This window comes from Pongo pygmaeus, chromosome 2, assembly GCF_028885625.2.
Source record: "Pongo pygmaeus isolate AG05252 chromosome 2, NHGRI_mPonPyg2-v2.0_pri, whole genome shotgun sequence".
NCBI lineage: Eukaryota > Metazoa > Chordata > Mammalia > Primates > Hominidae > Pongo > Pongo pygmaeus.
Genome location: NC_085930.1, coordinates 33,443,306 through 33,469,573, shown reverse-complemented (window position 1 = coordinate 33,469,573; position 26,268 = coordinate 33,443,306). Strand labels below are relative to the sequence as shown.

General features: G+C 38.1%; 1 protein-coding gene and 1 pseudogene across 50 annotated transcripts in view; both read left to right on the top strand.

Moving 5' to 3' along the window:
* Window positions 1-26,268, top strand: part of ABI3BP (ABI family member 3 binding protein) — a 255,252-nt gene that overhangs the window by 87,914 nt on the left and 141,070 nt on the right. For all 50 annotated transcript variants that reach the window (XM_063661543.1, XM_054479900.2, XM_063661552.1 and 47 more), the window contains exons 3-4: window positions 12,875-12,943; window positions 16,632-16,764. In XM_063661543.1, the coding sequence (XP_063517613.1) occupies window positions 12,875-12,943; window positions 16,632-16,764 (202 nt within the window). The remainder of the gene's footprint in view (window positions 1-12,874; window positions 12,944-16,631; window positions 16,765-26,268) is intronic.
* Window positions 4,095-5,342, top strand: LOC129034141 (BRCA1-A complex subunit Abraxas 1-like; annotated as a pseudogene).

Here is a 26,268-nt window from a genome sequence, read left to right as displayed (position 1 = left end):
TTTTGGATACTATCTGAGAGCTAATGTGACCTGGCTTTACAATTTGAAAGAAAAATATCCAAAGTCCTGATAAAGAAAAATATCCAGACACACTTCCTGTAGCGATAACATGAACAAAGTGGTGAATTCACTGGAAAAATGTGTGTGTGCGAATGTACAGTCTCTACTTCAAAATCAAGCCCTTGCCAAGGCTTAAACCAGTTAACAGACAACACTCTACACTAAACTTCTCTGTGGGGTGCACACATAAAACACGGGCAAGGAAAAAATTACAGGCAATAAAGCCAACAATTTTAATGCCTAACAGGTCTGCTAAACTAGGAAAGGATGTGGCAAGTGGGTAAGAGAAATAGTTTTTAAACATTTGTGGTGTCGGGGAGAGAATCTGCCAGAGCATGCGAGTGAAGCAGGGTTAGTCTGGGACAGTAGCTGAAGGAGATGCTCCCGACTCTATGCCAGGAGCACAGGAAATGAAATGACCTGGAACCTCAGCATTGTGGTCAGTGTCCAGGCACTGGAAGTGGAAGGGTCAGGGCTGGCTTCACGATCAGATGACCAGTGCACTTAGAGGACCTTGCATTCTGGGTTTAATGCCCTGCTGTCACTGTCATGAATTCTTAATTTATCTTTCCGTTTTATTTTGTAAGTGAGGTCCTATCAGACAACAGAGCAGGCGCAGAGGGCTTGGAGCCTGGGTTCTTATGCTTGGCCTCCCAGCCCCTCCCCTAGTTTGATTCTCAACTGTCATGTCCTCCAGCTCTGGTGTCCCTGCTGCTTGGCTGCCTTCCACTTCCCATCCCTATTCAGCGACTTCAGCTGCCCTCCACCTCCAGCAGGGACTTGGGTGTGCACACCTCCATAATGACATCTGGCCGGGCATGGCGGCAGCAGTCCTTGCAGTGTCTGGCAGTGCCACTGTGCATTAAGTAGGGCATTTGGTGAGGGCAAGCCTCCCTCTCACCTGCATCAGGTACACAGTATGTCCCAGTGCAGAAATGGCAATCCCTTGGGGGTCTGTGAATTGGGATGGCAGACCTGCGGGGAAGGGAGATTGACTTTTCACCCCTGGGGGGTGGGTTGGGGGATAAGAGTAAAGCACTTTGAGCTTGATCTTGGAACTGCTGCTGGAGGGAGATAGTAAGTGGAGGGGGAAGAGAGTGGGCTGAGGGTCTGCACCCACCTGCACAGTGCAATATTAAATAGCAAATAAACATTATGATGGGTCAAGACAGAGATGGGGGAAGAAAGTAAGAGTTGAATTTTGTGCCTTCAATGGCACTCTTTTTAGGGTCCTACCTTTTGATTTTGCATCCGACCCTGCAAGTTATATAGTCAACCTTAGGTGAAATGCATGCTTTTAATAGGATTGCCTCCCCAACTCTCACAGAATGAAAGTAAAACTGAGAAAAACTCCAATAATGTCTTCTTCAAAGGATTGTCTTTACAATGACCCTCTGTTTAGAAAAAGTAAGTGTGTCTTTTCTTCCAGACAACCTTAGAAAGCTGTAAATGGTGACCAAGTATGGCAGAGCTATTGGGAGTACACATTACTGGAAAGAGACGCCCTCTTTCCCCCCTTTAACCTTGTCTTCCTCCCATATCCCTTTCCCCACATCCTCTCTTCCAATCAATGCCGCACTCCCATTTCATATGTAGAGGCTCCACTCACTCTCTACAGCGGGCCAATGAGGGGCTGCTTCTCACTGCTGTTATTCAATTCCAAACAATTCTGAGCACCTTCTCTTGTGACATCCGCACCAACATAAGCTGTGAGCTCCCTTCAGAACACGGCTGTGAACATTCTGGAATCCTAGAAGTGGCTGCTGTTCCTAGTCATTTTTGTACTGTTGCTCTGTGGTACGGCTGGCTGCACTTCTGTGAGTAGTTTAACCTTCAGTATGAGCTCAGCCTGCCAGGGGCCTGTTCTGCAGACTGCATCTTAAAGACTGAGATAAGCCAGAATTCTCCAAGCCATGGGGCATAACAGAGTGTTCTGTCAAACTGGGTGTGGGTTCGTTATTCAACAGATCTTGTGATGTTTAATGGAAATAATTACTGAATAGTGTAGGATTTGCTTTAAAATTTGCTCTCCAGTTATTTTTCAGGCAAAGAAGGAAGGTTTTTTTTCCACGTGAAAACATATACTTTCTCTGAGGGAAAAAAAACAGTCCTACAAATAGGACTTATTAAAGACTAATTTTTTGATTACTTTTCAAAAAAATATTTGTTTGTGCTGATTGTGCTATTTCCCAACCCTCTAATTATTTTTTTCCTTTCTGCCTGCAAAGCCTCGGGCTTCATTCATCTTTCTTCTAGCCCCAGGCATTAAAGGAATAGAAGAGCAGATTTATTCATTCTTTCAGAACATGTTTATTGAGCAATTACTATGTTTCCATGTTTAGAGGTACATGAATAAACAGCATGAACTGAAAGCCTGGCCCACGTCCAGAGTGATCCTCAGCCTCGTACAGCTTTCTTCAGGGGCTTAGGAATACTCTAAAAGGTGGAGGACTTATATTACTTTGTGATGCTCCATAATTCTATAGACATTCTTTTTTATGTTTAAGGGCAATGTGCTAGTAATCTACTGAGTGATGTATTAAAAATTAACATTGTATATTAGTCAATTATATTGTATGTATTAACATAGTAAAGTTGGCACAACACTGACATTACTTATGCTACTCTATTCTACTTGAGCTTCAAGCTACCATGAAATTTTGCAAAGCTACAACTTAGCACGTGCCCAAGCAGACAGCAGGATTTCCCCAATTTTCTAGAAAAATAACCATCAGTGTTTTTCCAGAAGTGACGCCATCCTTCCTGAAAGAACATTAGTGATGTTCTTGAGTTGGTCCAGACTTTCAGTTGCTGCTGTTCTGGCCTTTTCATATGTAATTACTTCAGGGTCGCTTAATTACCATGGATAGGCGGGTTTTCTGTAGTTGTTATTGATTCTGTCTTGTGGAGTGAGATGGCATCAACAATATTAGAGCCTATCTTTTTCCAGCAATGGTCTTCAGGGTGGAGGTGGGCTAAAGTTGAGTCATGAATCATTTTTATACCTCATTGGTGAAACCAGTTTGCTGTTGTGGTGTAAATTTTGTTTTATTAGTCAGTTCTTTGTCACCGGAATAAGACAATGGGTGGGGTGGGTGGGGCGCAAATTTGGTCCCTCTGTTGAAACTTAGAACTACTGGTAAGTAGCCTTTCAATAAGTGAGGAGACAACAGCATTCTACTGTTTTTACATTCCAGCTCTCCACAGGCCTGCCCGCCTCTGCCTAGACTGACTTCTTCAGTGGGGTTTCCCTCTCCCTTCTCCCCTTCATCTACCAATAGGCCACAGGGGACCCATCTACAGCAGGGGCAAAGGCAGTTGATAGCCACAGAGTCACAGAGCCCAGGGCGCTGGTGAGCTGTTTATATACCTGTTCCACGGCCACACTTAGGAGGTCCCTTTTTTGAGAACCAACTAGTGGGTGAGTGGAACTCCCTGCTGGAGCTTAAAGACAGCAATATTTCTCAACGGTGTTTTTCAGGTATACGTTACTCAGGGTTAGTGTTGATGAAATGTGGTACAGGAGCTGTGGCCAAATGTCAAGAGCTAGAGGTGCTTAAATTTAGATTATACCCACTCAGGTCTGAATATAGCTAAATGTGGCTTGTGGGCACTTACAGATGCAAATAAGAATTGACAATATTTCTGTTATGGAGATTTCCATGAATATAGTTTTTTCTTTTAATTCTGTGGGTGATTTTATTCTTATTAGGGTCTCATGACGTGCCACACTGGCTTCTAATAAAAATCATTACCTTATTTCATCAAATTCTAAAGCATTTTCAACTGTAAATCAGTCTATTTTATATAAAACTAAGAAACAAGTTGCTAATTAATGGTACTGCTCTTGTATCCCTTGAGGCTTTTATTTTATACTTATGGAAAGAGCTTCCTTTGAATCATTGATGCATACATTTTATGTTGTCTTTTTTTTCTTTTTTTTTTTTTTTTTTTTTTTACAAAAGAGAGAATTTCCTTTTCTATAAACTGTTTTAGAAGCGTTTTAGATTAATGAAGTTGTGAAGATAGGTCTCATGAAGCCTGAGGCGACGGCAGCACGGAGGGTAAGAGCAGGTGTTCTCGGGCTTTGTGTTGACCAGCTTGCCTTACACAACCCCAGCACTGTCTGGGACACGGAAGGTTTTCTTCTTGAGGAAGTAAAAGATGAAGCCAAGAATAGCATTACTGATTCCCAAATGGATGATGTTGAAGTTGTTTATACAATTGACATTCAGAAATATATTCCATGCTTTTTTAGCTTTTATAATTCCTCAAGTGAAGTAAATGAGCAAGCACTGAAGAAAATATTCTCCAATGTCAAAAAGAATGTGATAGGTTGGTACAAATTCTGTCGTCATTCAGATCAGATCATGACGTTTAGAGAGAGGCTGCTTCACAAAAACTTGCAGGAGCATTTTTCAAACCAATAACTTATTTTTCTACTATTAACACCAAGTATAATAACAGAAAGCTGTTCTACTCATCGACTGAAACATGCCTTGAAACCTCAAAAAGGACTTTTTCACAGGGTACTTTTAGTGGTTGCCAATCTGGGTATTTCTGAACAACTAGGTTATAAAACTGTATCAGGTTCCTGTACATCCACTGGTTTTAGCCAAGCAGTAAAAACACACAGCTCTAAATTTTTTGAAGAAGATGGATCATTAAAGGAGGTACATAAGATAAATGAAATGTAATGCTTCATTACAAGAGGAATTAAAGAGTATATGCAAAAAAAAGTGGAAGACAATGAACAAGCAATAAATAAACTAGTAAAGGATATAAACAGATTAAAACAAGAAATTGGAAAAAAGGAGATGAGCATAGATTCAGGCAGCCTGAGAGAAGAACATCTAAAAAGACCCTCAGGGGAACATTTTTCCTGGTCAAGCATTATGGACCTTTTATCCAGATTCTGAATTTCTTCATTCGTATGTTGTCTTTTAAAAAAACAGACATGTTTCTAAAAGCTGTAACAACAACCTCCACTTCGATGTGGTAGCCAATCTGACCTTAATGGTAGAACACACTGACATTCCTGAAGCTAGTCTAGCTAGTAGACCACAAATGACTAAGCATAAAGCCTTAGACTTAGATGACAGATGACAATTCAAGAAATCGCAGCAGTTAGAGATACAAGACAAACCATCTAAAACAGATACTGGTAGTAGTAACCAAGAAAAGCATCTACAATGAGCAGCCCAGAAATAGATGAAGAGATTGAGAAAATGAAGGGATCTAGTGAATATCCAGTCTCCTACATCTTGATCCTTTTAACCTAAAAGGATATTTTTTTTTTCATTTGGCTGATGGGTAAAGCCCAAATATTTCTATTCTATTGTTTTTACTATGTTGAGCTACTTGCACTAATACAGATAAATTCATTTGTTTTTACTATGTTCCCCTGTTTGCAGTAATCCACAGATAAGTCTTAGCATGTTTAATCTATAAAGTATGTTTTCAAACATCAGATGCTTTTATTTCAAAATCTTTTTTCAAATTTCACTAGGTTGTTGAGGGAAAGCCTTACACTGACACATTCTTTATAAGTGGAAAAGTGAGGCTGGGCACAGTGGCTCACACCTGTAATTCCAGCACTTAGGGAGGACAAGGCAGGAGAATTTATTGAGGCCAGGAGTTAGAGACCAACCGGCACGGCATAGTGAGACCCATCTCTATTTAAAAAAAAAACGGAAAAGCAAGAATAGAAAAGAAATAGAATTTATTTTCACAGTGTAGAAAGAAATTTGTATGAAAATTTACTTTTTATCTAAGTCATTGAAATTCTCCTAAAGTGATAATTTTTTTTACCTCTTTTAAATTATACTTTAAGTTCTGGGGTACATGTGCAGAACATGCAGGTTTGTTACATAGGTATACAAGTGCCACAGTGGTTTGCTGCATTCATCAACCCATCATCTACATTAGGTATTTTTCCTAATGTCATCCCTCCTCCTGCCCCCGACTTCCCAACAGGCCCCAGTGTATGATGTTCCCCTCCCTGTGTCCATGTGTTCTCATTGTTCAACTCCCACTAATGAGTGAGAACATGTGGTGTTTGGTTGTCTGTTCCTGTGTTAGTTTGTTGAGAATGATGGTTTCCAGCTTCATCCATGTCCCCGCAAAGGACATGAACTCATTCTTTTTTATGGCTGCGTAGTGTATATGTGCCACATTTTCTTTATCCACTCTATCATTGATGGGCATTTGGGTTGCTTCCAAGTCTTTGCTATTGTGAACAGTGCTGCAATAAACATACATGTGCATGTGTCTTTATAGTAGAATGATTTATAATTCTTTTGGGCATATACCCAGTAATGGGATTGCTGGGTCAAATGGTATTTCTAGTTCTAGATCCTTGAGGAATTGCCACACTGGCTTCCACAATGGTTGAACTAATTTACACTCCCACCAACAGTGTAAAAGTGTTCCTATTTCTCCACATCCTCTCAGCATCTGTTGTTTCCTGACTTTTAATGATTGCCATTCTACCTGGAGTGAGATGGTATCTCATTGTGGTTTTGATTTGCATTTCTCTAATGACCGGTGATGATAAGCATTTTTTCATATGTTTGTTGGCTGCATAAATGTCTTCTTTTGAGAAGTGTCTGTTCATGTCCTTCACCCACTTTTTGATGGGGTTGTTTGTTTTTTTTTCTTGTAAATTTAAGTTCTTTGTAGATTCTGGATATTAACCCTTTGTCAGACGGATAGATCGCAAAAATTTTCTCCCATTCTGTAGGTGCCTGTTCACTCTGATGGTAGTTTCTTTTGCTGTGCAGAGGAAGCTCTTTAGTTTAATCAGATCCCATTTGACTATTTTGGCTTTTTTTTGCCATTGCTTCTGGTGTTTTAGTCATGAAGTCTTTGCCCATGCCTATGTCCTGAATGCTATTGCCTCGGTTTTCTTCTAGGGTTTTTATGGTTTTAGGTCTTACATTTAAGTCTTTACTCCATCTTGAGTTAATTTTTGTATAAGGTGTAAGGAAGGGATCCAGTTTCAACTTTCTGCATATGGCTAGCCAGTTTTCCCAACACCATTTGTTAAGTAGTGAATCCTTTCCCCATTTGCTTGTTTTTGTCAGGTTTGTCAAATATCAGATGGTTGTAGATGCATGCTGTTATTTCTGAGGCCTGTGTTCTGTTTCATTGGTCTATATATCTGTTTTGGTACCAGTACCATGCTGTTTTGGTTAATGTAAACTTGTGGTATAGTTTGAAGTCAGGTAGTGTGATGCCTCCAGTTTTGTTATTTTTGCTTAGGATTGTCTTGGCTATGCAAGCTCTTTTTTGATTCCATATGAACTTTAAAGTAGTTTTTTCCAATTCTGTGAAGAAAGTCAATGGTAGTTTGATTGGGATGGCATTGAACCTATAAATTACTTTGGGCAATATGGCCATTTTCACAATACTGATTCTTCCTATCCATGAGCATGGAATGTTTTTCCATTTGTTTGTGCCCTCTCCTATTTCCTTGAGCAGTGGTTTGTAGTTCTCCTTGAAGAGGTCCTTCACATCCCTTGTAAGTTGGATTCCTAGGTATTTTATTCTCTTTGAAGCAATTGTGAATGGGAGTTCACTCATGATTTGGCTCTCTGTTTGTCTGTTATTGGTGTATAAGAATGCTTGTGATTTTTGCACATTGATTTTGTATCCTGACACTTTGCTGAAGTTGTTTATCAGCTTAAGGAGATTTTGGGCTGAGATTATGGGGTTTGTAGTTCTTCTTGAAGAAGTCCTACACATCCCTTGTAAGTTGGATTCCTAGGTATTTTATTCTCTTTGTAGCAATTGTGAATGGGAGTTCACTCATTATTTCGCTTGCTGTTTGTCTGTTATTGGTGTACAGGAATAATGGGAAATTCAACTCAGTTATCAACAGTCCCATTGTTTTTTTATCCACTGTCATTCTTGGTGCCAGCAAGGGTCTGGCATGTTTAGTAAAGGAGGATCATACATTTGATTTAGATGTTTTAAGATATATTTTATAAGAAAGTACCCCACTGAATTCTTATTTATTCAGAATTAGCATTTCTTTCAAATGACTTTTCAGCACCTGTGGAAATAGACTTACTTTTTTTTCTTTTTTCTTTTTTCTTTTTTTTTTTTTTTTTTTTTAGACAGAGTCTTTGCTCTGTCGCACGATCTCGGCTCACTGCAACTTCTGCCTCCCAAGTTCACACCATTCTCCTGCCTCAGCCTCCCGAGTAGCTGGGACAACAGGCACCCACCACCACGCCTGGCTAATTTTTTGTATTTTTTAGTAGAGATGGGGTTTCACTGTGTTAGCCAGGATGCTCTCGATCTCCTGACCTCATGATCTGCCTGCCTCAGCCTCCCAAAGTGCTGGATTACAGGCATGAGCTACCACACCCAGCCTTTTTTTTTTCCCCTTTATGTTACATTCCTGGGATAAACTATATGTGGTAATAATTTATTATTGTATTGTGTGCTGTCAGATCCAGATTCTGCCTGTCAGTATATTTTTAGGGTTTTCTTGCATCGATATTTATGAATGAGTTTGGTTTGTAATGTTTATTGTGAAATGCTTGCATTTTGGAACCTGTGATCCTTGCTGTAAAGATTTTTTGAACATTTTCCTCTCTTGTAATATGTCCTTAGACTTTGTAGAACACAAACTCTGCTTTCTAGAAATCACCATTGTTACTAATACTTAATTCATACTTTTTGTGTTTGACATTGTTACAGCTTTCCCCCCCCCCCCCCGCCCCAAGACAAGGTCTCACTGTCACCCAGGCTGAAGTACAGTGGTGCAATCTCAGCTCACTGCAACCTCTGCCTCATGGGCTCAAGCAATCCTCCCACCACAGCCTGAGTAGCTGTGACTACAGGTGCCCATCACCATGCATGGATAATTTTTGTATTTTTTGTAGAGATGGGGTTTCACTGTGTTGCCCAGGCTAATCTCAAACTCCTGAGCTCAAGCAATCTCCCTACCTTGGCCTCCCAAAGTGCTGGGATTACAGGCTGAGCCACCATGCCTGGCCTTTGTTACAACTTTAATTATCTTTAAGAACCTTATGAGACTACTTTGCAGGAAACTGAGGTACACAGAGGTTAAGTACTTTGACTTGTGCTAGCATGTAGTTGCATAGGATTTAATCTGTTTCCAGAGTCTGTGCTCTTATGTCCAGAAAATTAGTTTAATGAAAAAATTGTTAAACATAGCAAGGGCCTTTTTCAGACCCCCTTAACCTAATTTCTTTTAGGATTATCTTGGTTTATTTCATGCTTCTTTTGTGGACACTTTAATGACAGAAACTTTGCATGCAGAACTAAGCTTCCCTGTGACAACATTCTGAAGCAGTGAGGCTTGCAATGCAGGCATCCTCTAATGGGAGCAGACCCAAAATGTGAAAACTGGGATTTATCAAACTGCAATTATAAGAGTATTACTGAAAAATCCAGTAATTAACAAAATATTTCAACAGTAGATTTCCTTAAGCGGTAAACTGTCCCTGTCCTCCACAATAGGGCATTCAAAATATTAAGCAAATTAGATTTAATTGGTCTGCAACATTGTATAGAATTAACTATTAGGAATGGAAACTTTGTTAAGGTAACTGCATTCTATGCAACTTTTCCTAAATTGACATTTTAAGTATATATCTTTCTAAATGAAGTCACATATATTGGCAGAATTTCAGTCTACAATGTATATATTTCCGGGCTCCTATAAATCCACAAAGAATTTTATTGTACAGAACAGAAATAGAAATTCTATTCTTTAGTTTTATTTTTCCACACCTGTGTCCCCAATAGAGCACAAAGACTCCCAAAATATGTGTATGTTGGAAATATTTAATGAGCAGTAAGAGCCAACACATGCAACCAGGTAATGACATTTGTTCCAATTTGTAATTGGCTGTAATAGCCTATGCTTTATGCAAAATAACTGTGATCATAACAAAAGGTATTTTTAAATTGCTCATGTAACCATATGTCTTGGATCATGGTACTATCTTTAGCCTCTGTGTATGTTATTTTTCTAGTGTTTCAGGTCTTTTTTTAAAAACCTCTAGACATTAGGCATGATCCATATGAAGGAAGAATCTAAAAGGTTAACTCTAAGAGACTCTGCTAGAGTGAGAACAATTTAGGAAAACTAGGGGTTTTGTTTTCTAAAAGTGAATTCCTGAGATTTATTAAAAGAGTATTTTGTAGACTTGATTAAGATAGTTACATAACTTGCAGAGCCAAGAACAAAATAAAAATGTAGGTCCCCTGGTTCAAAAACATGAAAAAATTGTTGCAAAGATACTAAAATATAAAGCTTTTTCCTTTTTGTGATTTCTCCTTTTGTCACGATTTTATTTATTTAATTTACTATTTGAAGTCTTAGTAAATAAAAAATTTAAAATTATTAGCATGAAGTTTACTTTGTATCTTTATATTGTTCAATCCCAGGTTTAAATGCAAACGTAAGAGCCTTTAACTCCTAAGTGAAATGACTGAAATTGCACAATTTGTATTTTACAGTTTATGCATATATGCATATGTATTTTGTTCCTACCAGAATAGTGGAAATGCTGCACAAAACTAATTCAGCTGTTTATTTCACTTCTTGATGTGTGCACATGCTACCAACACTCTTCTTTCAACTTATTTCTGAATGAGGAAGAGTTTAAAAAAAAAAAAAAACCTCTGGGTTTCCCTATCTTTCCCTTTTCTGCTTTATCATTTTCAGCATAAGTGGTTGGCAAATGCATGAGTAAGAAAGGATATGATAGAGTTTCTTGGTCACTCGTACCTTAAAGTGACATTGCCTTCTTTCTGCATCTAAAGCAAGTTCTGGTTCCAATGGAAAGTACGGCCTCTCACAGCTCTGTGTGTCCCCCTCCTTACCCTTTTACTGAATGGTAAATGTGACATACTTACCTTGTTCTACCTTTGAGTCTTGCTGAACTCCCACACATCATGGTTCCTTTGGAATTATATGTAATGGATTCCTCCAATGCCACGAATGAGTGAGGAGTCAAGAAAATGCAGACATGCTTATTGCTTCTGTTTCCCCCACTCACATGCATGCTGTATTGTCCCTTCAGACTTCCCTTGCAAAACAAAAGTTCAAAGATAAAAGTATTAAGAATTTCAAGATGGTGACAGCAGGACCTTAAACCAAGCATGGGGCCCTTCTGAGCATGGGGTCCCATGTGACTGTATATACCACATGTCCATGGAGTCAACCCTGCCCCAGTTATCTCATCTACAAATTGAGGTGATAATAGTAGTGCCAGGAAGGATTGTCATGAGGGAGCAATTAAGTTATAATATAAGGTTCTCAATATAGTACCCTGCACATAGAAACCACTCAGTACATGGTAGTTTATTGCTCTATATCTCAAAGAAAATCAGGAAATGGTTATTGTATTCCTACTAGGAAACTTGTTTATTTGATTTGGGTCCAGCATTCCTTATACGAGCCTCACTAAGCAAGATGTGCTTTCAAACACACGAGACTGGAACAGAATGAAATGCTCCTTTATCTGTGTGGTGGGCAGCAGGCAACTGTACAATAATCAGGCAAAGCTCTGAGGTGAGTTCATCAGGCTACCTAAGTTACTTTATTCGGCGGTAATTACTGCAGCAGGTTATAGCCAATAGTGCTGTATAAGGTGTCCAGAAAAAGACAAAGGCACAAGTTACTAAGAGAAGTTGAGTTGCCAGGTTGCCTCCATCTGAAGAGAGGTCAGCTCTGCAAAGCCTTGGGCAAGAAGGCCTCTGCTCCAGACTCATGGAGGGGATACGTTTGAACCCAGAATGAAAACAAAACAAAGACATGAAGTCTGCCTGAGTAAGTAGATGTGAATTCTGGCTGACTACAGCATCCAAATGATATTTCTTATAGAATGAGTTTCAGAGTTTAAAGTTCCAGAGAAACATTGTAAAGAATACTCATCAATCCATTAATCCAGCAGAGTTGCTTATAAAATGCTATTTCATATGCCCAAAATATATTTGGTTTATTTACATATGTGTAACCAGCCATTCATCTTGCAAACATCAATATTTAAAAAATTATTTGATAAATTATTAGCTCCTTATTGAGTTAGCGTATGCTGATTGCTTTAATATAATTTTATTTAAAACTTAAATATCTTGAGATTCCCTATGTACATTTCATTGAAATATATTTAAAATGAAAATTATACCAACTTATAAATTGGTATAATTTATAAGTTTATAAATTATAAACTTATAAATTATAAATTATAAACATAAATTATAAATTATAAATTTATAAACTGTTTAGAAATTGTTCGTTAAAAATGACTAGCTATGAAAACAGGCCGAGAAATTACATAAACAGGATACAAATTAGGAAGGGCATTGTAAATATTCCTGTTCCCATGAAAGGGAGTGATTTCAGCTCATACAGGTGAGGCCCACGGTGTCTTCTGCAAGTAGAATTTTTCCTTCCCTGGAGCATCAGGATTGGCTCTCCTTGAGGCACAGGGTAACAGAATGGACATACTCTGATTTTTTAAAAAATATATTTACAGAGAAAAGAACTGATGAAAACAGCATTTAAAATCTGTGTATAGTATGATTATTTTAAGACTTCTCCCTCACCCTTGCCCATTTGGTTTGGAAAATCTGGATTTAATTTTCATTTTAATGACTTAATAAACTTCTCAGGAAGTGTTAACTTTTCGGATTATTGGGTCCTCTCACTCCCTGGAGCTGCGGTTATGGAGGATGACTCAGGGAATGCTGAATCAGGGTAGGGGTGTGCTGCCTCCAATACTGGTTCTCAAAGGGTTTTTCTGATAAATAATGTTATTGTTTCCAGATGCAGAGCCGAAATATCTGATAGTTGTGCGACCTGCTCCACCTCCAAGTCAAAAGAAGTCATGTTCAGGTATAGTCCTTTGCTTTGATTTTTTTTTTCTTTTATTAACTTTGAACCATGACTTTTCATCTCTCTTGGACCTATGGAGACCAGATGCCTTGAGAAGCTTTAAGAATGTAGAGGAGGTGTCAGCCCTGGGTCCACAGTTTACCCTTTTGGAGAAGTAACACAGCCAGGTGGTAGAGACTGCTTGGGATTTTCTCCTAGTGCCACCACTTGCAAACTGCAGGGAATTACACAAGTTATTGAACCTCTCCGCTCCTGGATTCTGCTGCATAATAGGGTTGTCCTTGAGGATTAAATGAGTTAAGGACAGTGCCTGGCCTGTAGTCAGTGCTCATTTGGGGTTAGCTCCTATTAGCCTGTTTCTATTTCGCAGTGTGTGAACTCATGCTCACTATTGTGCCTTTCAGATGTTAAGGGCAAAATTTTATGTCTCACCTTTTCTTAAGGAGACTGTTTACATTTTAAAAGGATAACTCGTGTATGTGTGTTAAATAGATCAGCACGTAGGTTTTATTTACTCCTTATCTATCCCTTCTAAACCTCTTCAATTCAATAAAGGAAGGATTTCTTCCATAAAATAAAAATAATAGCAACACTCATGTTTCCAGGTCTAGGAAGACTTGCAACAGGAAAGTGGATATATAAATAAGTAAGTAGAAACTTTCTACATAACTAAAGATTAAAATTCTATGTCGTCTAATTTCACTACCAAAACTTCTTCTCAGATCAAATAATATAGCTGACCATTGCTACAAGGAAGAAGTTGTGAACATGCTTTTTCTATCTGATGTTGCATCTTCCTAACTCTATATAGAGTTGATCACAAAATTTTGCTTTGCTTTTTTTTTTTTTTTTTTTTTGAGACGGAGTCTCGCTCTGCAAGCTCCGCCTCCCAGGTTCACGCCATTCTCCTGCCTCAGCCTCTCAAGTAGCTGGGACTACAGGCACCCACCACCACGCCTGGCTAATTTTTTGTATTTTTTTAGTAGAGGCGGGGTTTCACCGTGTTAGCCAGGACAGTCTCGATCTCCTGACCTCATGATCCACCCCCCTCAGCCTCCCAAAGTGCTGGGATTACAGGCATGAGCCACCGCGCCCGGCCTGCTTTTATTTTTCTAATGTGAATGATCTCCAAGTAATTATTTCCAAAGCATGTTCATCTTTTATGGTACACTGGTTACCATACAATAAAAGGATCTTTTTGTTTGTTTGCTATGTTTTTCTAGAGGAATAAAATGGGAGAAAGAGCAGTCAGCTATTCAATTATACTAAATAGCTTAAATCAGAAATCAGTTGCCACAATTCCCTCCCCTCTTTCTGCTGATTTCCACTTCTTTTAAGAGCAGCATTGAATGGTTAAGCATTTTGAAAAATACGAATTCTTTTTCCTGGCCTCATAGATTATCCCAAAGCAAAAGGGAAATTCCAATCACTCCTTACAACTTGTTAGTGAGAGTTGTCCACACAGTTTTCCACATACTTGAAAATAGATGTACTCTCAATATTTCAAGACTGTACTTCAAAAATATTGAGCCACAAACTCAAGAAACATCAGTGTGATTCCGTGGAATCTGTTTTCAGATGAATACTCACTGAACTGTTTCTTGATAAAAATATGATCATAGTACAAATATACAAAATTATGTAAGGAATGTCAAGAGAATGATTATGCCTTAGCACTTTATAACTTCATTTTATTTTGAGGATTCTATGACACTAGCCTTAGAAATTATTGTTTACTTTATGACCAGCTCAGGAAATTGCTTCATCTTGCTCAGGATATAACACCCCACCTTTCTTTTTGGATAGCGGATATAATTTTGTTTTTGTTATCTGCATTTAGGAATAATGTAATGACTAAGGGATTAGCTTCCATTCATTCTATATTTGTATCTGCCACATAAATTGTAATTATTTAATGATTTTTATATTAGGATTCAACCTTAGTGAAATAGTTATTTGGTCATACAAATAATTGGGAGACCATTAGTTTCCCTTGGTCATACAAGCCTTAGGTTCCTTACTTGAAAAATATGTCTTTCATCTCTAAATGGCATTTAGAGATGAAATATACATTAAGAGCCAAAACAGTGATATCATAAAAATAAAACTAGATTGTGATTGAGGAGACCCAGGACTTGAGTTTTGACTTTGCTCTTAGTGTGACTTTGGACAATCTTGAAACTTCTCTGTGCCTTATTTTTCATCTGCAAAGTGAATGAGATCGTTGCATCACATTAGTGAAAATCAGCTCAGGAATTGAAAAGGGAAGATCGGAATCATCCCAGGGCTTGTTCAAACTATAAGTGTTCCCTGCCTTCACTGCAGATTCTAATCTGCCCTCATTGGAGCTCATACATGACAATTTAAATCACCATCATAGGGGGCACAATTACAGCTGGGTCTGCAAAAGTTACAGAGAATAAACCCATGTTTCCAACCATGTAAATGATAACTATCATTGAAAATTATTTCAAACATCTTTAAAAGTCAACAATCCTATAATGAGGCAATTTGCCACCACTAGGTTAGGTGTATTCTGTGCTAAGAAGGGTTCTTGCTTGAATAACAACTTACAGAACTTAAATTTAACAAAAGAAACAAGCCTGACACAATTTTCAAGAGCATTTGATTCAGATGACCGCCAATAGGCTCATGCAGGGGGCGCTCTCCTACCTACCTTAATAGAGGTGGCAGGCCATTCTGCCATTTGGCTCCCACTTCATTAGATAGCACAAGTTCTTTCTAGAGCAAATACAACATTCATAGTCTCATGAAATAAAAGAGGGAATTCAACAGCAATACAAAGCATGTATGTTTTATATTCTATATAGTTTTATTAGGCTTTCTATCGGATTTTTATCTTATTTACTCTAATTATTTTTAATGAGTCAGCATTGGTTTTCATGGTTAAGGTTCTTCCTGTTTTTCGCTGCCCTACTTCTGCAGTTTCAGATAATTTTGAAAGTGCAAGTGCCTGCTCCTGTGTACTTGAACACAATCTCCAGTGATTTATTAGTATAACTCTTGGCATTATTCAGATCCAGTTGGCACCATCAGAACAACTGTGCTTCCTGTGTTACTCCTACTCTTCCAGCATTGTTAAAAAATGTGTTTGCCTTCTCCATTTAGGTACTCATTGTAAAATATATACTTTCTACAATAACATCAAGAGATTTTACACTTCTAAACAGGTTAAAAAAGATTGTAACCTACAATCTAGATAATAAGGTTTCTTTTCTTGTCTTAGATGTTATTTCACACTCATTCACAGTCCTGGGAAAAAAATAAACATACTTTCATTTTATCTGTAAAAGAAATTAAGTGTGTGTATGTGCGTTTGTTTATTTCATTCATCATAGCTAAGACCTCCATGTCCTTCCCTGACCCACAAGAAAATAAAACTAGGTACAGCTGGATATTGTTAATATGTGTACATGTACAAAATACATATACATGTGTATGCATATATGCATATGCACACACGCATAGACACAAATCTGAAAAAGGTATTTGATTCACATTTAAATTAATGGGCAAAAATTAGTAATAATGTGGACTATAGAAAAGGAAAGGAACTTGATGTTTTCACATTTTTCATCATCTTGCCAAGTCATCTTTAATGCATTTTACCCAAATCATGGCAACTTACTAAATGTCTCCTGAATTAACCTGTATGCCACCTCCACAGGTAAAACTCGTTCTCGCAAACCTCTCCAGCTGGTGGTTGGCACTCTGACACCAAGCTCGGTCTTCCTGTCCTGGGGTTTCCTCATCAACCCACACCATGACTGGACATTGCCAAGTCACTGTCCCAATGACAGGTAATATTAGCACTTGCTTTTAATAGCATCTGTACATGCTTTAGAAGAATATGTAAGTATCAGGACTATTAGCATTGACTTAACACCTCTTAGCTGTACAGCCTGTTCTAGGTGTGAGGGGAACAAAGGGGCCCTGCCCTTGAGAAGGTTATCTACCTGAATAGAAAACACATACATGTAATTTTTTTCAAAAATCATAAACTATTATACAGGAAGTATGAGTCAAATAGCATAGCAAATGGGTGGTATCAGTAATAAGTGCAATTAGAAACTCAGAAGACGGGGCCAAAGGCAGTTAGGAAAGACAATTAAAAGTTGGAAAGTTGATTGGAAAGGGATGGATCTTTGATCTCACAATTGAAGTGCTTAAATCATACTTCTCAAAGTGTGGTTCCCAAAGCAAGCAGTATCACCATGTCTTGAATTTGTCAAAAGGTAAATTCTCAGGTCCCCCTCAGACTCACTGAGTTAGAAACTCTCAAGGTGGGGCCCAACCATTTGCATTTTCACAAGCCTTCCAGGTGGTTTTGATGCCCACTGAAGTTTAAGAATCACTGGCTTAGAAAACTGAGGAGAGACACACAGGCAGAGATATAAGCAGAGGAAAAGCAAGTTGGAAATGAAGCTACCATTTTCTTTGGAAGAACAAATGGGAAAAATCTAAGTATATTTTTAAACTACTGCCATTTATCCATCCAACCATTTGATGCATGTATTTAGATGCATTGGATGGATATGTACTAGGCCCTGTGCTACATGCTGAACCATACTTCTAGGTTGGTAATAAAATGATGTTTGCTTATAAATATTTACTATATTAGCTTCAAAACTCAGAAACTTGCATCTGGAAAAGCGTTCAAAATTTTCAAGCTTCAATCAAGGCATTTTATTTTTAAAGTTTTCTATTTTAAATACATTCAAAGGGATTTTTACATTTCAGAAGTTTTCTTATTCCCTTTTTGAATGAAAAAGATTTATTGAGGTATAATTTAAACACAGTAAAAATGCATAAATATTAGTGTACAGTTTGAGTTATGACAAATGCCTATAACCATGTATCCAATACCCATCAGGAAATAGAAAAATTTTATCACTCTAGAAAGTACTTTCCTCCAGAAACAACCATTGATTTGATTTCTATCACCATAGATTAGTTTTTCCTACTCCAGAATTCCACATAAATGGAGTCATATAGTATGGGTTTTTTGACTGTCTTCTTTCACTGAGCATTGAGATTCATTCATGACATTGCAGATATCAATAATTCATTCCTTTTTTGTACTCCTGAGTGATAGTCTATTATGTGAATATTCAAAAGTTTATTCTCTTGCTAATGAGCACGTGAATTATATTTTTTTTATTTATATGAATACAGACTGTATAAACATTTTTGCGTAAGATTTTGGTGGACATACATTTTAATTTCTCTTAAACATAAGTGGAATTTCTGAGTTATAGGAAGATGTATATTTGATTATTTTTTGTTTGCCTAATTTTTCCATCTACATTCCCACAAGCAATGTAGGAGAGCTCTGATTGCTCCACATTCTAAAGCAGCATTTTGTGTTGTCAGCATTTTTCATTTTAGCCATTCTAGTGTAGTAGTTTTTCATTACAGTTTTGATATGCATTTCCCTTACACTAAGGCTGTTGCATATTTCTTAATATGCTTTTTGGCCATGTTTATGTTTTTTGTAGTGTTTTATTTATTTTTATTTGTCCAAATCAAACTAAAATGAAGGAATTTTAAAAGTGTTTATAAGTTCTCAAAATTACCTTTCATCTGACATTGGGAAATCTAGACTCAAGAAAAAAATCAAATTTTCCTTCATATGCCCATGGTTCTCAAGGGATGAATACTTGGAAAAACATGTAGAAGATATTTCCAAAACCCAATTTTTTGAAAAATAATTTTGAAATGTTGCAAAGAATCTGAAATACTTTTTATTTCACCCACCACTAATCCCATGACTTATTTTGTTTGGAAAATGGACCCAAAAGAACATGCCTTCTTGTGATAATTCCGGTTCCTAATGGATCGATCTGGGGTACTAATGCGGAGAAAATAAACATTTATGGATTGCTCTTTTTCTTTTTAAAAATTATCTTGATAAAGTTATGGAGAGAGAAAGGGAGAAGAGAGGAAGGAAGAAAGGAAATTTGGTAGTCTTACAGCAAAATGCAACCTGATTTTAAGGGTTACTCAACTTGCTTGATAAATCTGTAGGACTACTTGTTTCAATAGGTTCAGTAACCTGGCAAACTTGTGTAGCATAATTTAGAGTAATTTCTTCCTCCCGCCCTCAAGCCTCTCCTGCAATTTCACTTTGTCCTACTGACTCTTCTGTAAAAGAATCTATCTGATGACTGATTCTAACTAATAGATGTTGCCATGGTTTGACAGCACCCTGAGATAATGAATATAGAGAAAGTTAGGACAGATGACCTAATGGGAGCTAGGATTCTAACCCAGGCTGTTGACTCTAAGGCCCAAGCTACTCAGACCATGCATGGATCTCACCCTCACCCTCACCCCCTTGCACACATAACCTGGCTCTACTCTTATCAAATAGATGGAATTATGCACATCAAATCACAATATTCAAAATCGATAATTTCATTTTGAATAAAGTCTTTTGAAAGATACAATAATGACAAGCAAGATATTCCTACCCAAAGTAGGGAACCATTAGGACATGAGTTGAAGGGAAGAATTAAACAGTAATGACTAAAAAGGAGTATTTGGAATATTTGTAAATTTCATTTCCCCATGCTTCCTTAGCATAGTTAATAAACTGACATTTAAAGTCTTTGTGATGTTTGAGGAAAAAAATAATAGTCCCGATTTAAAAGCCTGGAAATACTGTACATATTAGAAGCATCCAAATAAATCTGCCAGAACTACAAATTAGTGTAACTAGAAGCAGACTAGACTTGGAGAAATCTACCCTCATATGTTCATGCAGAATTTTTTTAGAATTTAGACTAATCCAGTAGGCTAGCATAAGCAATAATAACTAAAAATGATGGTTATTTCCTGAAAATTGGAAGATTAATACAGCTGAAGTTTTTCTTCAGGAATATCTTTTTACAAAACCATTGCAATCTGAATGCACTTGGCTTGCTACAGGAACACCAATTGGTATCATTTTAATTCATTGATATTTGGTTCCCTCTGTACAGTCTCTGATTTTTAAAAAAAATGATTTACATTGGTTTGTGCAGCCTCATTTATCCTGTACAAATAACTTAGTGAATTTGTTTTTATATTTTGACTATGGACTTTGTATATCAAAGCTCTTAGGTGGTAAGTTTCCAGTTAGAAAACCCTCATAGTTTTTGTTTTGTTTTGTTTTTAGCTTGGAAGTATCAATGAAATGTCACTTTATCCTTTGTGGTGCATGTTTCTATACATATTTGCTTAGGGTATTTATGGGTCTCCCATGCTTTAAGATTCTTTTCTGATTTCACATTGGAGAGCAGATGTGCTTCATTTACAGTTTTTATTCTTAATGGGCTTTGAATGGAAGAGTGTACACATTTGTCTTCAATAGAGCCTCAATTTGAAAGAAAGCTTTCAAATTGGCCCTGATGAAGAGTCAAATGTTTTTAACCCAAATTTATTTCACCATTAATAGCTTATTTTTTCTTTCTCATGTTTCCAACTTGTTAAAGATTTCAAGATTGCTTTAGTTCTCACTCTTTTGCCAACGTATTAAAGCTTTATGAATAGTTTAGAAATCACTTTCGCATTTTCTAACATTCTCATCTTGTGGGTTTCTTTTTTTTTTTTGAGACGGAGTCCTGCTCTGTCGCCCAGGCTGGAGTACAGCGGCGTGATCTCGGCTCACTGCAAGCTCCGCCTTCCGGGTTCACACCATTCTCCTGCCTCAGCCTCCTGAGTAGCTGGGACTACAGGCGCCCGCCACCATGCCTAGCTAATTTTTTGGATTTTTAGTACAGACGGGGTTTCACTGTGTTAGCCAGGATGTTCTCGATCTCCTGACCTCGTGATCCGCCTGCCTCGGCCTCCCAAAGTGCTGGGATTACAGGCGTGAGCCACCGCTCCCGGCCGTGTTTATTTACTCTTAATGTAGAATAAAGGCTCTCCTTTTTGGCCAGTCCAGAGCAGACTCTCTTGCCTTTTTTCCGCCCCCAAGTTTGTAAGAAGCCAGTATTTTCAGTGTCTGAGTTCTCACCTGATTGACCCCAGTGCCTTGTTACCTGTCTGTCTTGCCATGTAAGTTTTAAGCTCGGTGAGGGCAGGGACCCCATGTATCTTGCCCACCGTTATTTCCCGGTCTCCCGAAGAGCATCAGGAACATAGCAGGCCCCAAGTAAATACATGCTGAATGAAATAACCAGTGAAATGTCAACATTCTTACTTTTATGTGTTACCATTACCTCAAACTCAACATGACAAGATTAAACTCAGACTTTTTCTCTTGAAATATCACCTCACTTGTCACTGTATTGCTTTCTAAAGTAGTATCATTGTCCCATTCGCTCTAATTTAAAACTTCATTTATTTTCTATTTTTCACCTACTATCGTTTATGAAGGCCCCAAGATACATTCTTTTTTCTTTTGAGATGTCCTATATCGGCATCTGTGTCTTCTCCTTCTCCATTTCACACTAATGTTCCCAATCCAAGCATGCCCCACCTTACCCTGGATTCTGGCAACAGCATCCTGGCTACATTCCCTGCTGTTTTCTTCCCCCAATCTATTCTACCTTCCACAGTACTGAGGAAATCTAGACTGTCCTTTATCAACTCACTCTTTCCTCATCCTGAATTTATCTTTACCTCTCTTCTCTTCTTTCCAAGAAACACAATTCTGACTTCAGACAGTGCTCATGATCCCATCTTTTCCCATGTCGTCTAAGCCTTTGCTTCCCCAGTGATCCCCTCTCTCTGCCATTTGCCCTTTCACAGGCAATGGTGCCCTGCCTCCTGCTGGCAAGCATGCTCAAAGTTTCTCTCCCTGAAAACAAAGCCTTCTGTTGATCCTGTTATATATTCTAAGCTACTTTTCAGTCTCTTTTATTTTCCAAACTTTTCAGAGTTATGGCTCCCACATTCTGAATTCTGCACCATCCACCCAGTCCTCATCCCTTCTCACTAGTTTCCATCCCTTCTCCACTGTTCCACTGAAATGTCTCTTGGTGGTCACTAATGACCAATTAGTTACTAAACCCAGTAGAGTTTTCTCAGTCCTTATCCTTCTTAACCTATTCTTAAACTCTTTCTTTGACATTTTTATTTAGATTTTCCTCTTGCCCCTTTAACCATTTGTATTAGGGTTTCCTAGAGGAACAGGATTAATAGGATAGATGTATATACATGAAGGGGAGTTTATTAAGGAGTATTGACTCACAGAATCACAAGTTGAGGTTTCATAACAGGCTGTCTGCAAGCTGAGGAGCAAGGAAGCCAGTCCGCGTTCCAAAACCTCAAAAGTAGGGAAGCTGACAGTGCAGCTTTCAGTCTGTGGCTGAAGACCCAAGAGACCCTGGCAAACCACTGTCGTAAGTCCAAGAATCCAAAAGCTGAAGACTTGAAGTCTGATGTTTGAGGGGAGGAAGCATCCAGCACAGGGGAAAGATGGAAGCTGGAAGACTCAGACAGTCCAGTCCTTCCAATTTCTTCTGCCTGCTTTATCCTAGCTATGCTGTCAGCTGATTAGATGGTGCCCACCCAGATGGAGGGTGGGTCTGCCTCTCCCAGTCCACTGACTCAAATGTTCATCTCTTTTGGCAACACCCTCAAAGACATACCTAGGATCAATACTTGGCTTCCTTCAGTCCAATCAAGTTGACACTCAATATTAACCATCATACCTTTCCTTTTCTCCTTTACTCGCTCCTTATTATATCTCCTAAATATGGAATCATGTTCTATCCTTGAATCTCTTACCTGCAGCACCCTTCTTATCTATGTCTAGTCTTTAACAATCCCCTCTATACACAACAGTGCTTCTCAAACTTTGTGCATGCAAGTCATGTAGGGAACCTTATTAAAATGCAGATTCTGATATAGTAGGCCTGAGAAGGAGCCTGAGAATCTGCGTTTTTAAAAGCTCTCAGAAATTGCTTTTGTTGCTGTTCTACAGAGAACAGAAGTGGCAAGTATGTAAATGACTTCCAGGGTTGAATCTCTGACCTGGGCCCATTTTCAAATTACTAAGAATATGTTTTCAGTTGTCCATGGAATATTTTCATCACAATAACCAGGTAACTGTGATTGGCACCTCACACTCAGACTAAATTCATACTTTCTACACTATTAAAAGAATACTTTTCCCATCACTTTATTCTCATTTTTGAAAACTCAGTTTTAACTTTTTTCGCTTTCTTTGGTACCCATATCCTATAAGGAGTCTGTTTTCATCAATTCTTTCTTAGAACTATAACTTTAATCTGTTCTGGTTTTTATGTGTGTGTGTGATTCCTTTCCTTGTTATCTCACATCTGGAGTATACCTTGAGATGCCTCCCTCCAATTTCTCTGTGACTTATTCTTCCACGCTGGTAATTCTAGCTTCCTTCATTACTGCTCAACTTTATTTACCTACTAAGGAATTGCCACCAGCTCCCCACTGTCTAGGAAAATAAGTCATAGAATCTCTCAAGGAATATACCTCAACACATATCTGAGTCATGCTCATGAAATGAGGTGTAAATCCAATCCACTCTGCTTTCCAGAGGCCTGGGTAGTATATCCTGAAGTAAACCACATCACTGGAATGGGATTTAAAATGCAGCCTGTCCATTTCTCAGCTTCAGGCTGGATAGTGCCACACCCAGCCCCACCTCTGTGCTGTGTGCTTTCCATTCTGCCTTCTTCCGTCATACACATATGCATGTCTACCTCCTTCATTAGAGTGCAAGCTCACTTTTGAAACTCTGCAGAGTACCACTTGCTTCCATCTCACACAGAACCCAGCATTGCATTTTATAATAGTAGTTCTCAACATATAAGTGAATATGCAAGTGGGATGTCAAGAAGTGGCTTTAAAAATCATTCAGCCAGTCTATTCAGCTCTTGAAGCTTCTTTGCAACATCTCCCATCCAGAGTCCACAGTGAGCATCTCCAAGGATGGCATCATAGCATGGACGTTGAAGATACAAATTCTGGTCACACTGACTTACCCGAGTTCAAAACTCTGCTCTATTATCATCTTAGTTGCTTTGCATGGGTTGCTTAAATGCTTTTAGTCTTGGTTTTCTTATCTGCAAAAGGGGGTAAGTAATATCATAGGGTTGTCAAAATTTAGTAAGATGACACATGTAAAATGGTTAATGCAGTGTCTAGCATTCAGTGAACACTCAAAATTATACTGTCTGCTGCTAGCCTTCTCATTGCTTTGATATTATTTACTTTATGTTATAATTGCCAACTTCAGGCAAGCCATTCCATTTCAGATAGCACTAATATCAGTAGAAACATTTCTTTTGTTGTACGTAAACCAGCCACCAGTGGGTGATACTATACAAAGAAAGGAGATCTTAGAAATGGTTGACCAGTTTGTGATGAGTCAGAATTCAATTCACATTTGAGAATCATGGTAAAAATAACTTGCATTTGCCTTATCATGATCCTACTGTTGAGTTAGGAAAATATGGTTAGACAGACTCACGTTACTTTTGTTCAGAGGTAAACTCTAGATTACTGTGTCAACCCATTACTTTCTATTTGGCCATAGATGTAAAAACTACCAAATAAAAGTGGATTTTGTGGTCTACAAAAAAAAAAAAGAAAAAGAAATAGTTGACCAGTTTGAAAATTATCACGAGTCCAAAGATATTAAGGACCTAAACTGGGGCTCACATGCCACCTTGGAATAGTGGAGAGGCAAGTGGAAGAGAATTCATGTAAGAAAACACACTTGGATTTGACAACTGATTGGACATGAGGGGAAAAAGGACTCTGACGTCACCAGAAATGGGGATCACAAGAGAAACAGATTTGGAAAAGAAAATGAAGAGTAGATTTTAAGTTAGTTAGGAAATTCACAGAGGATTAAGTAATTTGATCATAAGGTTTTACTATAATAAAGAGGTCAGCCACCAGATTGCAAAGAAATATAGACATTTTGAGTGGTAAGAAAGTGGGAGAAGACGGATTATTAAGAAATTTCGTGTTAAAATATAGTGGCAAGTTTAAGAGAAAAGTACTAGTTTTAATTTTGTTGGAGTAGAATGAAAGATATTTAAACAACTTTTAGACTCGGGAAGGTCCGTAAAGAATCAAGAGAAAGGTTGGAGATCTGGTGGAATAAGGAAGTGGAATACAATTATTGAGAAGCTTCTCTTTGAGAAGATGAGAATACTTTTTCCCTTGAAATCAGAGTGGGACAAAGAGAGAATGAAGGGGAAGAGAGACCCTTTAGAGGAAGGGGATGAGGGCAGAATTTTTCTCAGTAGTTACAGTCTCAGTAAAGCAAGAAGCAACACTGACAAAGACAGTGTCAGGAAGTGTTCTTTGACATGAAGGGTCAAAAATGTGGGAAATAGATGTTTTAGGAAATGTAAAAGTAGTTAATCACATAGAAATAAAAGCATTCCTGAAGAAAGTATGGAAAACCCAAAAGATAGTCAACCACGTACATTAAGCTGGGGTAGTTCGTAGAAGGACTAAGCTTAGTTTGGTGTTCAATTTCTTCACTTAGTGTAATTCACTACCAGTTACATCATAAATTCAGTTTATGGAGTTTCTACTTCTGTCTCAGGTACTTTGTTAGAATAGAATATCCAATATGTTGCTGGAATAAATTTTAGAAACAGAAAGGATCTAAAAGATAGTGGAGTCCAGTCCCCCTCTGAGAAACTGATGCTTAAGAGGGTGGAGAGATGCCCCCCTCCCAAGATCATGCTACTAGTTTGCAGCTGATTAAAATCCTAGTCAAGCTACTACCTGCCTTTCTGCTACATTTTGAGGAGCTGTGGATTTTCCAATGCTATAACAACAGTCATTGGCAGCACTGAGACTACTCAGGTGGCCCAAGCACAGAATGATGCCAGTTGAACCAAATCCTACCTTCAACAGTTTCTTACCTCTTAATTAGGATATGAGATGCTCTTGTTCTTAAAATCCAAATTGCTGGAGGCAGACTTTCTAGAAGTCTAGTCTGATGGCATTCATAGACTGCTACCTGTATTTTTAATAGACTTGTTGCCTCTTTGTGCACTTGGGCTCAATTTTAATCATTCACAGAAAAAGTGTCAACTAACCTTTGACAGAAGACGGTGACTATGTTATGGTAAATACACATTAAAACAAAAACTAAAAAGCCTTCAATAATGTGAAATGCTGATGACTTTTGTTTTTCTTCCATTCTGGTTCATTTTTCCGTCTTTTTCCATATCTTTTGCCTAGCACCACAGTTGAATGAGTCCAGTGCAGTACAAAAGGATTAGATTAGGAGTCAGAAATTGGCATTTGCCTGGGTCTGTCACTGATTATCAGGGCTTAGACACTTCTTGGGCTCTCTTCTTCTTGTA